Source organism: Fukomys damarensis, unplaced genomic scaffold (assembly GCF_012274545.1).
Source record: "Fukomys damarensis isolate Sample0158 unplaced genomic scaffold, DMR_v1.0_HiC HiC_scaffold_16, whole genome shotgun sequence".
In the NCBI taxonomy this organism is placed as follows: domain Eukaryota; kingdom Metazoa; phylum Chordata; class Mammalia; order Rodentia; family Bathyergidae; genus Fukomys; species Fukomys damarensis.
In genome coordinates, this window is record NW_022900928.1 from 107,278,262 (window position 1) to 107,290,863 (window position 12,602).

At 38.6% G+C, this 12,602-nt stretch overlaps 1 protein-coding gene across 3 annotated transcripts in view; it reads right to left on the bottom strand.

Moving 5' to 3' along the window:
* The window catches only part of Mdh1b (malate dehydrogenase 1B), a 38,339-nt gene that overhangs the window by 12,335 nt on the left and 13,402 nt on the right, over positions 1 to 12,602 (bottom strand). For all 3 annotated transcript variants that reach the window (XM_019206334.2, XM_010616094.3, XM_010616093.3), the window contains exons 6-10: positions 11,328 to 11,469; positions 9,924 to 10,087; positions 7,767 to 7,906; positions 7,331 to 7,382; positions 3,512 to 3,589 (exon numbers count right to left, since the gene is read on the bottom strand). In XM_019206334.2, coding sequence (XP_019061879.1) covers positions 3,512 to 3,589; positions 7,331 to 7,382; positions 7,767 to 7,906; positions 9,924 to 10,087; positions 11,328 to 11,469 — 576 coding nt within the window. The remainder of the gene's footprint in view (positions 1 to 3,511; positions 3,590 to 7,330; positions 7,383 to 7,766; positions 7,907 to 9,923; positions 10,088 to 11,327; positions 11,470 to 12,602) is intronic.

The window sequence follows — 12,602 nt, forward strand, 5'->3', positions numbered from 1 at the left end:
AATTTCATTAAAGAGTTTGAGGAGGAGTGGCATTAAATTTTTTGTAGAATTCAGCAGTAAATTCATCAGGACCAGGGAAGCTTTTAGATTTTAAATACTCCTTTCTTATTCCTTAATTAATCTTTTTGCCCATGCAATTCCTTCCATTAGGGTTAATTACTTATATTCTTTTAGTCCTTTAATCCAGTGACTCAGTTATTAGTCATTCTAATTCTTGATTCTTTCTAGAATATATATATATATATATATGTATGTATATATATATGTATGTATATATATATATATATATATATGTATATAGTTTTGTTTTGTATTCAATTTGCTTTGCCAGAAATTCTTTACTTTTCATGTCAGAGAAGTGATTGACTCCAGAAATAATGTTCAAGATCACCTTCCCTGAGTCTCTCAGGAAAGAATGCCACACAGTTATTGAGGTGGAGGTATAAATTTTGGGAACCCAGTGACTATTCTCTGGGTTCTCAGAACATAATATGTATATAGTTTTGTTTTGTATTCAATTTGCTTTGCCAGAAATTCTTTACTTTTCATGTCAGAGAAGTGATTGACTCCAGAAATAATGTTCAAGATCACCTTCCCTGAGTCTCTCAGGAAAGAATGCCACACAGTTATTGAGGTGGAGGTATAAATTTTGGGAACCCAGTGACTATTCTCTGGGTTCTCAGAACATAAATGAAAGAAGGCCATTTTCACATGTTAAGAGCAGAATTTAGACAGTTCTTTTCATTTTTTAAACTTTTCTTTCAGTGTTCCAAAAGGTATCTCCTTAGTTTTAATCAGTCCTTCCTGCAGCATCTTACTCCTTCAGCTTCACAACATCTTTTAAGAGTGTCAGCGATTGTTCAAAATGTCCTTTTCAATGTGAGAGAAAAACAGCCACCACGTCTCTCCTGCGCTTGGAGAAATCAATCCGAGGGTTGGAGGAGACTGTAGCCAGGTGTCGGATTCTGAGCCTCTCCGCGCTGGGGCGGGCTCTGGGGACCCAGCGTGCGGTCCACTGGGGCAGGCAGGGCGGAGCGGCCAGAGGTGAGGCCCGTGAGTGTTGGGGACACTTTGCCTGACTATGGCCCCGCGCTCCTTTGCGGTCCAGCCGGCCGCAGCAGTCACAGCCGCTTCCGCAGGGCAGCTTGGCCCTGAGCAGCAAGATAGCTTCTTTAATAAGTGGTGTTGGAAAACCTGCCTTTCCACAGGCGGAAGATTAAATCTAGACCCATATCTCTCTCCATGCACTAAATTAAAATTGAAGTGGATCCCTTAAGTATTAAAAAAGACACCCTAAATCTATTGGAAGATAGAAGTGGTAGCACTCTTGAAGCTACAGATATGGGCAAGACTAGGAAAAAAACCCTGATCACACAAGAAATACAAAGAATCAACAAAGGGGATCACATCTTACCCTTTTCTTATCAATTTAATAGTATTTCAGTGAGCAAAATGCTAGCAATTTAATCGATTTCATTAATCACAATGCATGTAAAGTTATGGACATTATTTTCATAATATGAAAAGCACTGATAAATATTTGAATTCAAGTCTCATTCAACAAATGATCCTCAACAGCCTGAAATCAATGACATTTCTCTACCTTATCATGATGGAAATACTTTAGTTTGCACAAGAATATAATTTAGGAGGTGTAAGTATCTACTTAATTATCTATCTATTAATTATTTATCTCTTAATTACCTATTATTTTAATTAACAACTTAAATTTTTAGTATTCTAGGGAATATATACTCTCTAACTTGGCTTCTATTCATCCATCTAGTCAAGTTCCTCACGAAAGATCTTACAGTTCTCAGTTCTCTTACAAGGTCCTTAGTGTCTGGGTAGGAATAAAGGGCTGCTAGGCAGATACCTAAAGAAGCAGTCTAGCTGCCTGGGCCTCTTAAGAGATCTATTAAGATGGAACTGAGTTCACCATGATTATCTGGGCAATGATTTGGGATGTGCCAAAGTCATCCGTAGCATTAATGGTTCATCCCAGTTAGTTCTGTAAGGCTGACCCCATCTAAAGCTTTGTCCCGCCATCCACCAGCCATACTGGTAACCATACAGACAGACAACGCATGGCCCAACCTCTCTCTTCAGTTCTATTCCTTTTTTGTGTCCTAGCTGCACCTCTTACTGTCTTCTGAAAATATATTTTTTTTTTACTACCCTAGATTTGTACATCTGGATATGCTGTGATTTCCTGAAATGTCACCTTTGCCACGTACTTTTCCCTATAATAGGTTACCTTTTACAATCTCCTTCCTGTGCATCTTTATACTTTTTTTTCTTTTGATTATGAGTCCTCCCCCTCAACCCTCCAGACCCAACTTCCATGTCTTTTCTCCTGGAAAGCCTATGTCAGGAGACATCAACATGCTGACATTATACCCTGGACCTCTTTCTATCATAGCACCTAGCCAGGGCCCAAATGTTTGTGTCACCCCTCTACCTGAATTCATATGCTGAAAGCTACCTCAGCATAATTATGCTAAGAGGATGGGCCTGTGGGAGGTCATTAGATAAGGAGGGCTCTGCTCTTACGAATGGGATCATGCCCTTACAAAACAGATGCAAAGGAGCTCATTTGTCCTTGTCTACTTATATGAGGACAAAGTGAGGTGTCAACTATGAACCTGGAAACGGGTCCTGACTACATTGATTCTACCAATGCCTTGATGTTGGACTTCCTAGATTCCATAGCTGTAAGAAATAAATTTGTTGTTTATAAATCACCTGCTTTATGGTATTTTGTTGTAGCAGCCTGAACAGACTAAGGTATCTCTTAGGACAGCAATGTTATCCTTGCTTTGTTACTTCCCATGCTAGACGGCAAGTACTTTTGAGGGCAGTGACCATCCTGATTTATTTTTATGTCTCGAATTCACAGGGTTTTGATGGTAAGAACCTATAGTATGAAATTTACCTTCTTAAATTTTTAAGGATAGAGTGTTGGCAAGTACATACACATTGCTGTACAGATCTCTAAACTTTTTCTTCTTGCCTAACTGAATGAGCAGAATTTCTGAATAAATATCTATTTATTTATCTTTAGACATCTTAAGTTAGAGGCAGATTTGAAGGCATGATTTTTTTTCTCCTTTCTACATTAAAGGATCTTTCCTTTCCTTTGAGTTTTTAGATTGCTTATTGTATACTTCTTTACCTTTTGACCTACCTTGTCATCCTATTTTATTATGCTTTTTAATGGATCATGTATGTTGGCATTTCATAGTCTCCTGGTTGCTTTCTCCTAGATAGTGTGTGGGGCCACCATTAGTCCCTTATTGTGTTACCCAAGATCTCTCACAGAAACCAGGACACAGAAGATACTCAAAAAATATCTGGTCATTTCCTTCTAAGATTTAAATATATTTTAAATATGATTTTTTAGTACAAAATAAGCCATTTTATGACTAAGGGAGGATTAAATTTCTTTCTTTGAAAAGTAATGTTAACCTTTTGATTAAAAAGGAAGTTTTTTCCACTTGAGTGTACCTACCATTTGAAAGCCTGCATTCTTCCTGGTGATCTTCAGAGACGGATAAATTTTTTTCATCTCCTTTAGCTACTTCAGTTTCTAAAAGCCAGGAAATCATGTATTAAATTAAATGAAGGGATTAAACAAAGCTCACACATGATCAATTTCATTAATAAGTTACTAAGTAAAGATCTCCAAATTGTGAGAGGCTGCAATGCTCTGATTATTTTCAATGCTATGGATTTGGAATTCTTTGCATAGTGTTTTTTTGGGGGGGGAGCTAAAAGTAACAGAGTGAAGGTCAATAATATACACAGTGACCTTTGTTTATTAAAACATAGCATATAGGTGAGGTCAATTTATTTCACAAATCTCTTCAATGCAGACATAGATGGGAAATTTAGGGTCACCTGCCACTCTATGGAATCAAATTTAGGATGACAGTTTTATAACTCATTGTGATGAACAGAATTGTAGCTCTAGCCTGCCAAATGCAGAAGGCTACCCAAAAGGCCTTTAAATTATGAGAATAAGATTAAGAGTTAAAAGCAACTTCCCACTGGACTTTTACACAGCCTTCTCTGCCTGTACTTCTACCTTCTTTCCACCCCTAGGCTTTGTTTGGCCCACTCCTGGTGACCTGACCCCAGCCTCTGCTCACACCCTCTTTATCTCCAGGTTCCTTTGCCCTTCCTTCTGCCTGTACTTTGTCTTCACTGAATCCTCTTTGTTCTCCATCTATTCCTTTGTTTTCCACTGTCTTCTGGCAGGTCCTTTTCACCAGTCCTTTCTGAAAGACAGCAGCTATTTCCATTGGTTGGAATCTGCAGCATACTGGTTAGATGCTTCCTGTACCTCTCTCCTCTCTCTCACAGTTGTTAAACATTAACACCCATCCAGATATCTCTCCATTTTGAGATATGTGAATAATGTATATAGGCCAGATCTAAAAGGCCCGAGAGATGCAGCAGTGAGACCCTTCCTTACCTGGCCACTCAGCCTCTCCTCCAGGAGGTCACTATGGTCATCAGGACATTCTTTGTTCTCATGTCCACCTGAGATCATTCTCCTAGGCTCCGGAGATATTTCCATCACTCACTACATCTGTCCCTTCATTTTTATTTCTTAGCTTAACCACCCCTTTCCAGTCTTTTTCATGGCTTAGCATCCAGAGAAAACTACAAGACCCATATAGGCAACCAGCCTGGGGACTCCAGCTAACCTTGAGTCTGCACCCCCAGAGCAGGGGAGATTACTAGCTCCATACACCCAAGTCTTTTATGGCCCACTGTTGGTAAAGTTCTGCCTCAGGAGATGGTCCACCCTATGTTCTGATGCCACAAACTCTGGGCACATTCATAACTCCCTTGAGCTCTCGTTTTCTACCTCAGACTGGTCAAGTTCTCCCTTTGTATTTCTTTGAAATCCAGGTCCTTTTTCATATCCCAAAGTGCACAGCTTGGACAGGCTCTCATTTCTCTACTTGCAGCAGAAATGGTCTTCCTGCCTCCTGTCTCTCTTCTTCAATTCTTTCTATCCATTAGACAAAGTTCTAAGCTTACAATTTGCTCCTTTTTCTTTCCTGACTGAAACCCCATTCGAGAAGGTTCTAAGAAGGCTCCTGTTCCATCATGCTCAAGTCTTGATGAGGATCACTCCTATTTCATCTAGCATGTTGTTCTGGCTCATAGCACTAAGCCCTTTAGCTCCACAGTAAGACTGGCCCCTAAGGGGAGGGTCTCCCTTTCCACTGTGGTCTCACCTCTACACTCTCCATTGCACGGAATGCTCTCATCGAAGTCATAAATGATCTCTTTGGTGTTGAATTCAGTGGACACCTTTCAGACTTCATCTTATCTAACTTGCCAGCAGCACTTGCCAGTACAGGTCAGCTCTCGTTCTTAAAACACTCTCTGCCTTTACAACTTCCATGACCTCTGATCTCAGGTCTCACTGTTGCACGCTTCTCTGTCAGCTGCTCCCATCTACATAACCATTTCAGCCTAGCTTCCTGCAGGCCCTCCAGACGTCCTTCTCTCTTTTTCTCTTACACAATTTCCATCATGCTCATAGCTTCTTTTCTATTTACAAGGCAGTAACTTCTAATTTGACACCTGCTGCCCAGATATTTTTGAGCTCCAGGACGTATGTAACTTTCTGCCTGATATTTTAAATATCACTTAGGTATTCAGAATCAGATCATAAGAACTAAACTCATTCTTCTTGTACTCTGGTACTAGCCTCTTCCTGTCCCACCGAACACACACACACACACACACACACACACACACACACACACACATTTTCACATAATGATAATGTCTTTTTACCATTTACTCCATCAGTGAACATATCCACTTGCTCAACCAGAAGCCTGAATCCTTGGGACTCCCCAGCACCACCCTATCATCAGGTCTTGACAATTATGTATCCTAAATCTCTCTCAAATTTCAATTGCCTCTGGTCCTGGGTCTAATCATCTCATCCAGTATGTTTTTCAAACAAATCACACAGCCCAACAGGGGCTGGTTCTACCCTTCTGACTGCCTCCTTCACACACTTCTTTCTCAGCTGCTCTGGATTATGTCATTCTCCATCCAAAATTTTCCATAGCTCTTATACCTACTGCTAGTGGCCCTACCTCAGCTTCACTTCTTAAGGATTCAGGTATGTGAGTTTTTCCAAATGAGGTGACCTGGCCTCAAGTTCTTCCCTTCTCTCCCCAGGCCTAAGTCTCACAGCACAACCCCCTTTACTTCTTGTTTCTGGACACACTCTAATGAGGTCATTTTTATGTGTGGTTCCCTGATGTACTGAAGCTGTAAGAGCACAAAATCAAGTCTATCCCATTCACACCTGCATTACATCTCCTAGCACCAGCTTATAGTAAACATTATTATATTATTATTATAGTAAGCAGCTTCTACATAAACATTAGTAGAAAGAAGGAATGTTGAGCTTAAAAAGATATTTGATTGAAGTTTTTCCCGTAAATAGATTTATTTCTCCATGTCTGTTTCTATACTGATCCTGGGATTTTCTTTAGGTCAAAATAAGTAAAGAAACAAAAATGTCAGTAATTCCCTATGAGTTTAAAGTAAATAAAATGATCCTGAGAAAAATAAGTTTATTGAAATTTACTGATGTTTAAATAAAGTTATCTAGAAGTAAATATGATGTTGGGGGCTGAATTCCATTCCCCAAAAGACCTACTGCACTCTTAAACCCTGATACCAATTTAATTGGGTCTTTTTGAAGTGGGGTCATATTGGAGTGGGAAAGAGGGCCCTAAATGCAATGACTGGTGTCCTTATGTGGGTGAAGAGAGTGAGATCTGGAAACACAGATGCAGAGGAAAGATATTCATGTGAAGGAAGCAGAGACTGGAGTGACACAGCTCCAAGCCAAGAAGGCCAAGTATCCACCAGAAGGTAAAAGAAGGACAGATGGATTCCTCTCCAGAGTCTTCAGAGGGAACATGGTCCTACTGACACCATAACTTGGGTCTTTTATTCTCCTGAACAGTAAGGAAATAATTCTGTTGTTTTAAGTTACCCAATTTTGTAGTAATTTATTATAGAAGCTGTAGAAAACTAATACATATGATATTTACAAGCTTTATAAGAACATAGTGTTTTTATGATTTGATTTCCTTAGCAATTTTATGTTATATTTCAAAAGACACACTGAACTTGGCAATTTATTTTGACAATAATTTAGTTTAAAAAATGATAAAATATGCACTAGTGTTATCCACATTATTAGTGATTAAATTATAACAAGTATTTAATTATTTCTTAATAGCAGCTCAGTGAAACATCACATCTAAGAAATTATTACCTGACTGGTATGGCTGAAAAATCATCAATTCTCCAAGTGCGACAAGTTTTTCCTGTTGAAAAATTTTATAATCAGTTAAATGACCACAATCATTACCTTAATTATTCGTTAATAGAAAGATACTTTAATTCTAGATTTTAAACAACAAATATTTTTAACATTCCAGAAAATATATATCCAAATGAGAAGTGTTCCTCTGCTGATTTCTTTAAGCCTTTATTGCCTCATTATTTTTAGGAATAAGATACAAATTGAACCCAGATATGCCTTGGTCTAGGGGAATCAGTTTCAGGTCATTAACATAGTCAGCTCCCTTGGGGCTAAGGATGTCCCTTAGTGGCACCACACCTGCCTGGCAAGCACAAAAGGGTGCTGAGTTCGATTCCTCATACAGGAAAGAAAATGTCAGTTCTCTAGTATGTACTCTAGATATTACCTGAATTAGATCACTTGTCATTCTTGTCATCATGTCTTTACCAATTTCAGTATCTTTGAGATCTGTAAGAACTGCCCAAGTTCCATTCTCAAATTTCACGGGCATAGAAAAGACAATCCCTTCAGGAATACCAAACTGGCCTGCAGTAAACAAACAAAAGGCAAAGTAAAGCAAAAGAACTCAGAAAATAAATTCCTCCTGCTAAGGGTCATAGAAGAGGACACCCACGATTCCCAATTTGTAATGATAATAATGGAACTGAATTTCTGGGAATTCGTCACAGAGGATTGAAGCACTCATTCTTCGAGTATTGGCTGACCACTTATCCAAATACTGACAATTCTAACTTCTCTATTTCTCTCATATCCGGAAGTTAATGCCACCTTTTCTTTCCATATCTTGATTGTGCTTCTTGTGTCTGTTTCCCACAGTTTTTTCATGGCTCCCTGTGTTATCCGTGAGTCTGTCATTTGTCAGTCTGGCCTTTCATTCTTCTGAAAAATTATGGCAATCACACTATCCGGGTAGGAAGGGCTGGGAAGGGAAAGCTCTGGGCCAGAGAGTTGCTTATTTCCTTATACCTTCCAGGTCCCCATTCGGATGTGCTCTAAATAAAACAGACTGACTCTATTATTACTAACTGAGCACCATCCAGGTAAAATTGCTCTACTTTTTGATGCTTCAATCAAATAAGAGAATTATTTTTGTTATATTAGGCACTAAAAATGTTGTCAGTAGGAGGAAAGAAAAAACCAAGAGGATGGTTAAGAAACCTGGATCTAAACAATTTTCCTTTAGAGGGCTTCTCTATTAATTTTCTTATTTGCTTTATCTGTGAAGAGCTAGTGTCATGGACAGAGAATGTATAAGGGCTTACCTAAAACAAATAATGATCATCCATCTCCCTCCCTGCATTATGGTATTCTTTATTTTTTAATGTAATTTGTACATAATTTAACTCTTTCTATAAATCAAGACAGGGTTTTTAAATGCCTATCTTCTATAAAGTTAACACACAGATCCTAGCTCACAGTGTGCAAAATTTACACACCTTAACTTCAACTGAACAAGATTCATTGATTGTCGTTGTATGAAATGCTCCTTTCATGAAGGTGTAGAAAGATGATGAAGAGTCCCACGTTCAGTGTGTAGACAACCTAATAATGAAGGGGACATATGCAACTAAAAAGGTACACTATGATGTGCTCTCTGCTAGGGGAACAAAATGCTTGCAAGTACAGAGTAGAGACAGAGGTTAATTATTACACAAGGGATTTGAAGTGCATCCTCGAGCTGCACAAAAGTCATTGCAACAGGAGAGAAGATGGTGGTTCTGCTGATACACAAGGAATAAAAGACATGGCTCAGGCTGGGGAGGAAAACGGTCAGTTAAGTTGGTCTGTGTCAGAAGTGGGCGACAATGTGACATCCCAGTGGCCAAGTTTCATGGGGCAGAGCTCAGGAGGGAGGTCCACGCCTGAAGCTCTGAGAAAAAAGAAGCTTGCTGAGGGAGAAAGCAAAACAGGAAGGAAAGACATGCTTGGGGTCGAATCTGCAGGGGGCAGACCATCATTCAGTCGTTTTTCCTGTTTTGTAAAAATGGTAGAAGACTTCGCAGTAGTTTTTAGCATAAGACATTCAGGCTGTAAAAGTTCCAGAGCAACTTTTCCACATCCCTAGGGCTGCCTGGTCCCCCTAAGTTCCGATCCTCTGTGCTCTTTGCCTCCTGCTCTAGGTCTTGGCTTCCTGGGCTCCCTGTGCTCGTTGTTCATCCTACTCTTGTCTTCTAGTTCAGCGCTACTCATACTGTATAGCTTCCTGCAGTGTCAACTGCATGAAACCTCTTCTAAGATTTCTAATTCTTGGACCTTGCTTTCCCTTTCTCAGATGAGTACAGTAAGAAAAATTTCTTGGGACTATTTTCTTTATGTATCTGACTCTCCTTTATCTTATATTTGGTTTTCTGAAGGCAGAGGTCAGTTCTAATTTATATGTGTGTTCCCAGTGCATTCATGCAAAATATTATTACATTTTTGAAGCAATAATTGAATGAACAAGTTAATAAATGTATTATAATATGTATAAGTCCCACATACAGGGTTGAGATCTAGACAGGAGGTTTTAGAATATGGTAAGATACGAAAAACCCAGATTTACCTTCACTCAATACTCCTAAAGACACAATCTCTCCTGGTGGTGAGCCATGGAACCAATATTTCAGTGTTGTTCCTATGCTGTGTGCAGCTAATATACCACCAAAATGTTTTCCTGTGGCGGTTAAAGTTTTAAGAGTTGTCACAAATTCTTTTTTTACCCACTCACTGCAAGTAGAGAAAGAAACAATTTTACAAGAGAGAGAGAGAGAGAGAGGGGAATCTAAAAAGATGTTCCATAGCTCAATGGAACTAAACACAAGGAATAATATCCATAATCAAGAGAGAAATACAACTCCATGTGTTGCTTCAAGCGCCTTCAATGCTCGTTAAAAAGTCAATGGAAAAGCAACAAAAGTGAGCAGGAAGGAACCCCCAAATTTCAATCTAAAAACATAATAATATAAATATGGGAAACCGAAAAGGGGCCAAAGATGGCAGGAACAATTACTTCTATTACAAAGAACTTGTTCTATATGGATTCTATCTTGGAACAACTAAGGTGGTGCCCTTCATTTAAAAATCACAAAAGCATATGCACATTGAGATTTGGGAAAATAATTGTGCCTTCATGGGCTGATGTCTAAACTCAGGGAACAGCTGGACTGGACTGGACCATGTGCTAAAGGGCTGCCCTGCCAACACAGGCCCTGCACAGGCAGCATCACGGTAGTCAGGCCCCAGGCAGGACCCCTCACTCCCAGGTACAGCTGAAGTTTCTGAGGCCTGGGAAATGCTACATTCTAAATGCTGCAAATTTAGACAAAAGCTTCAAGGGCACACCTGCCCATCTCTCCTCTGCCTCATCATAATGCTAGTGTTTACTACACCATTTCATCTTCCCAGTGACCTTAGGCCATATTGTGGTACCATTTCCATTGTGCAGATGGAGAAACTAAGGCATAGAGAAGTTATGTAACTTCTCTAAAGCTACACAGCTAATAAGTAGCAAAGTGAGAATTCCAACCCAGGTAGCTTGGCCTATAAATGTATCTCTCCACATCTCAATCCTGCCTTCCTGGGGCAGAAGGCCCAGGTTTGCCTGGTCTGCTCCTCATCTTGATTCCTCTTTCTCAAAATATTTCAACTGGGCTGTATCTCTCTCTCCTTTAGACTAGGTGAGCCTTCCTTTATATATGATATTTGTTTGAGAGCTATCATTAATGGAATATAGAGACTATTTTTAGCAATAATCTGAAACATAAAAACTCACAATTTCAAAATCAAATGGGTTGCTACTGACTTGGTGATATTTTGTGAAACTAAGTTTCTTTAATAGAAAACATAAAATAATAGTAAATGATATGTTATTTTTGTACAAAGGGATATATGATGATTCTAATGATAGTAACAATTATTATACACTTAAACAATATTGTTAATACACTATTTTAAAAATATACTGTACCTATCAAAAATCAAGTTTAAGACAGGGCGGGAATATTGAGGAGGTCCCCAGATGGCACTCTCTTGTTTGTAAACTCTTGCTTTCCTCAGATCAACGTAATGGTTTCCAGTGATATTACCCCAAATAATCACATTCTTGATGCCTAAGAACAGAAATAAAGAATGGCTATAACAAAGTACATTAATATAAAAATTACATGAAGTCTGATTTTGTTTATGTTTATTGTGGTCCATTTGCTATGAAATGAATCAAAGTTTATGTACTTTAAAGCTGTAAAGAGGTATGGATCACCTCCTTAATCATGAGGGGTTGGCAGTCCCTAATGATGCTTTGTTAAAGGTACGGGTAGGTGAGTAAATCCCAGGAATATGGAAATTCATCCTGAAAGAAATTGTTACTGAAAATTATACTGCTGGGGTTGGTCCTAACCTCATTAAAGAGAGAGAAAGGAGAGGGAGAGGGAGACGGAAGGAGGAAAGGAGAGAAAGTGCACTTTTAATCTTTGATTGGAACAAAGTGTCTTTGTTTGTACAATCAAATAGAAATTTGGAAAAAAGACTTCACTCTTGGGTTTCATATCCTCTGAAATGCTTGTGCTATAACAGTAGGACCCTAGGGGACATTTTAAGTCCATAAATAGTTACAACTTACATTCTATGTGTGAGGTGCTTTTCTGGGTACTAGGTTTAGAAGAAAAAATCAGGCCCAAACTCAGAACACACACCATTCTGTGGTGAAGGGGAGGTGGTGAGGAAGGAGCTACTCTGCTGTGATATAGCAGTTATCTAAAAAAGAAATGAGGACATAGGTTAAAGGAAACTAGGAATTGCTATTTAATAGGTCTCTACAACTGTGGATTTTGTAGGAATTTTATATGCAAAGTACAAATAAATAATTTTACAGTGGTACCTTGGTTCCGAAACTTAATTCTTTCCATGATTCTGGTCGCAAACCAAATTGGACAAGAATCAAAATAAATTCAATGGTTAGGTTCAACATTGACCTTATAGTGAAATTTGATTTGTTTGTCATTAAATTTGGTTTATGACCAAAATCATGGAAAGAATTAAATTCGTGAACCAAGGTACCATTATATATCCTTATTTATTTGCTTAAACATTTAATTCTATATTATGGAAAATAAATTCTTTCTTGTAAGATTATTTATGGTTTGAAGTAGCAGAATTTGGCTACTTGGCTACTAATTTGGCTTAAGTGAAGGAGTTTACTTTTCTTTCTTTTTTTTTTTTTTTTTTTTTTACTGGGGGTTGAACT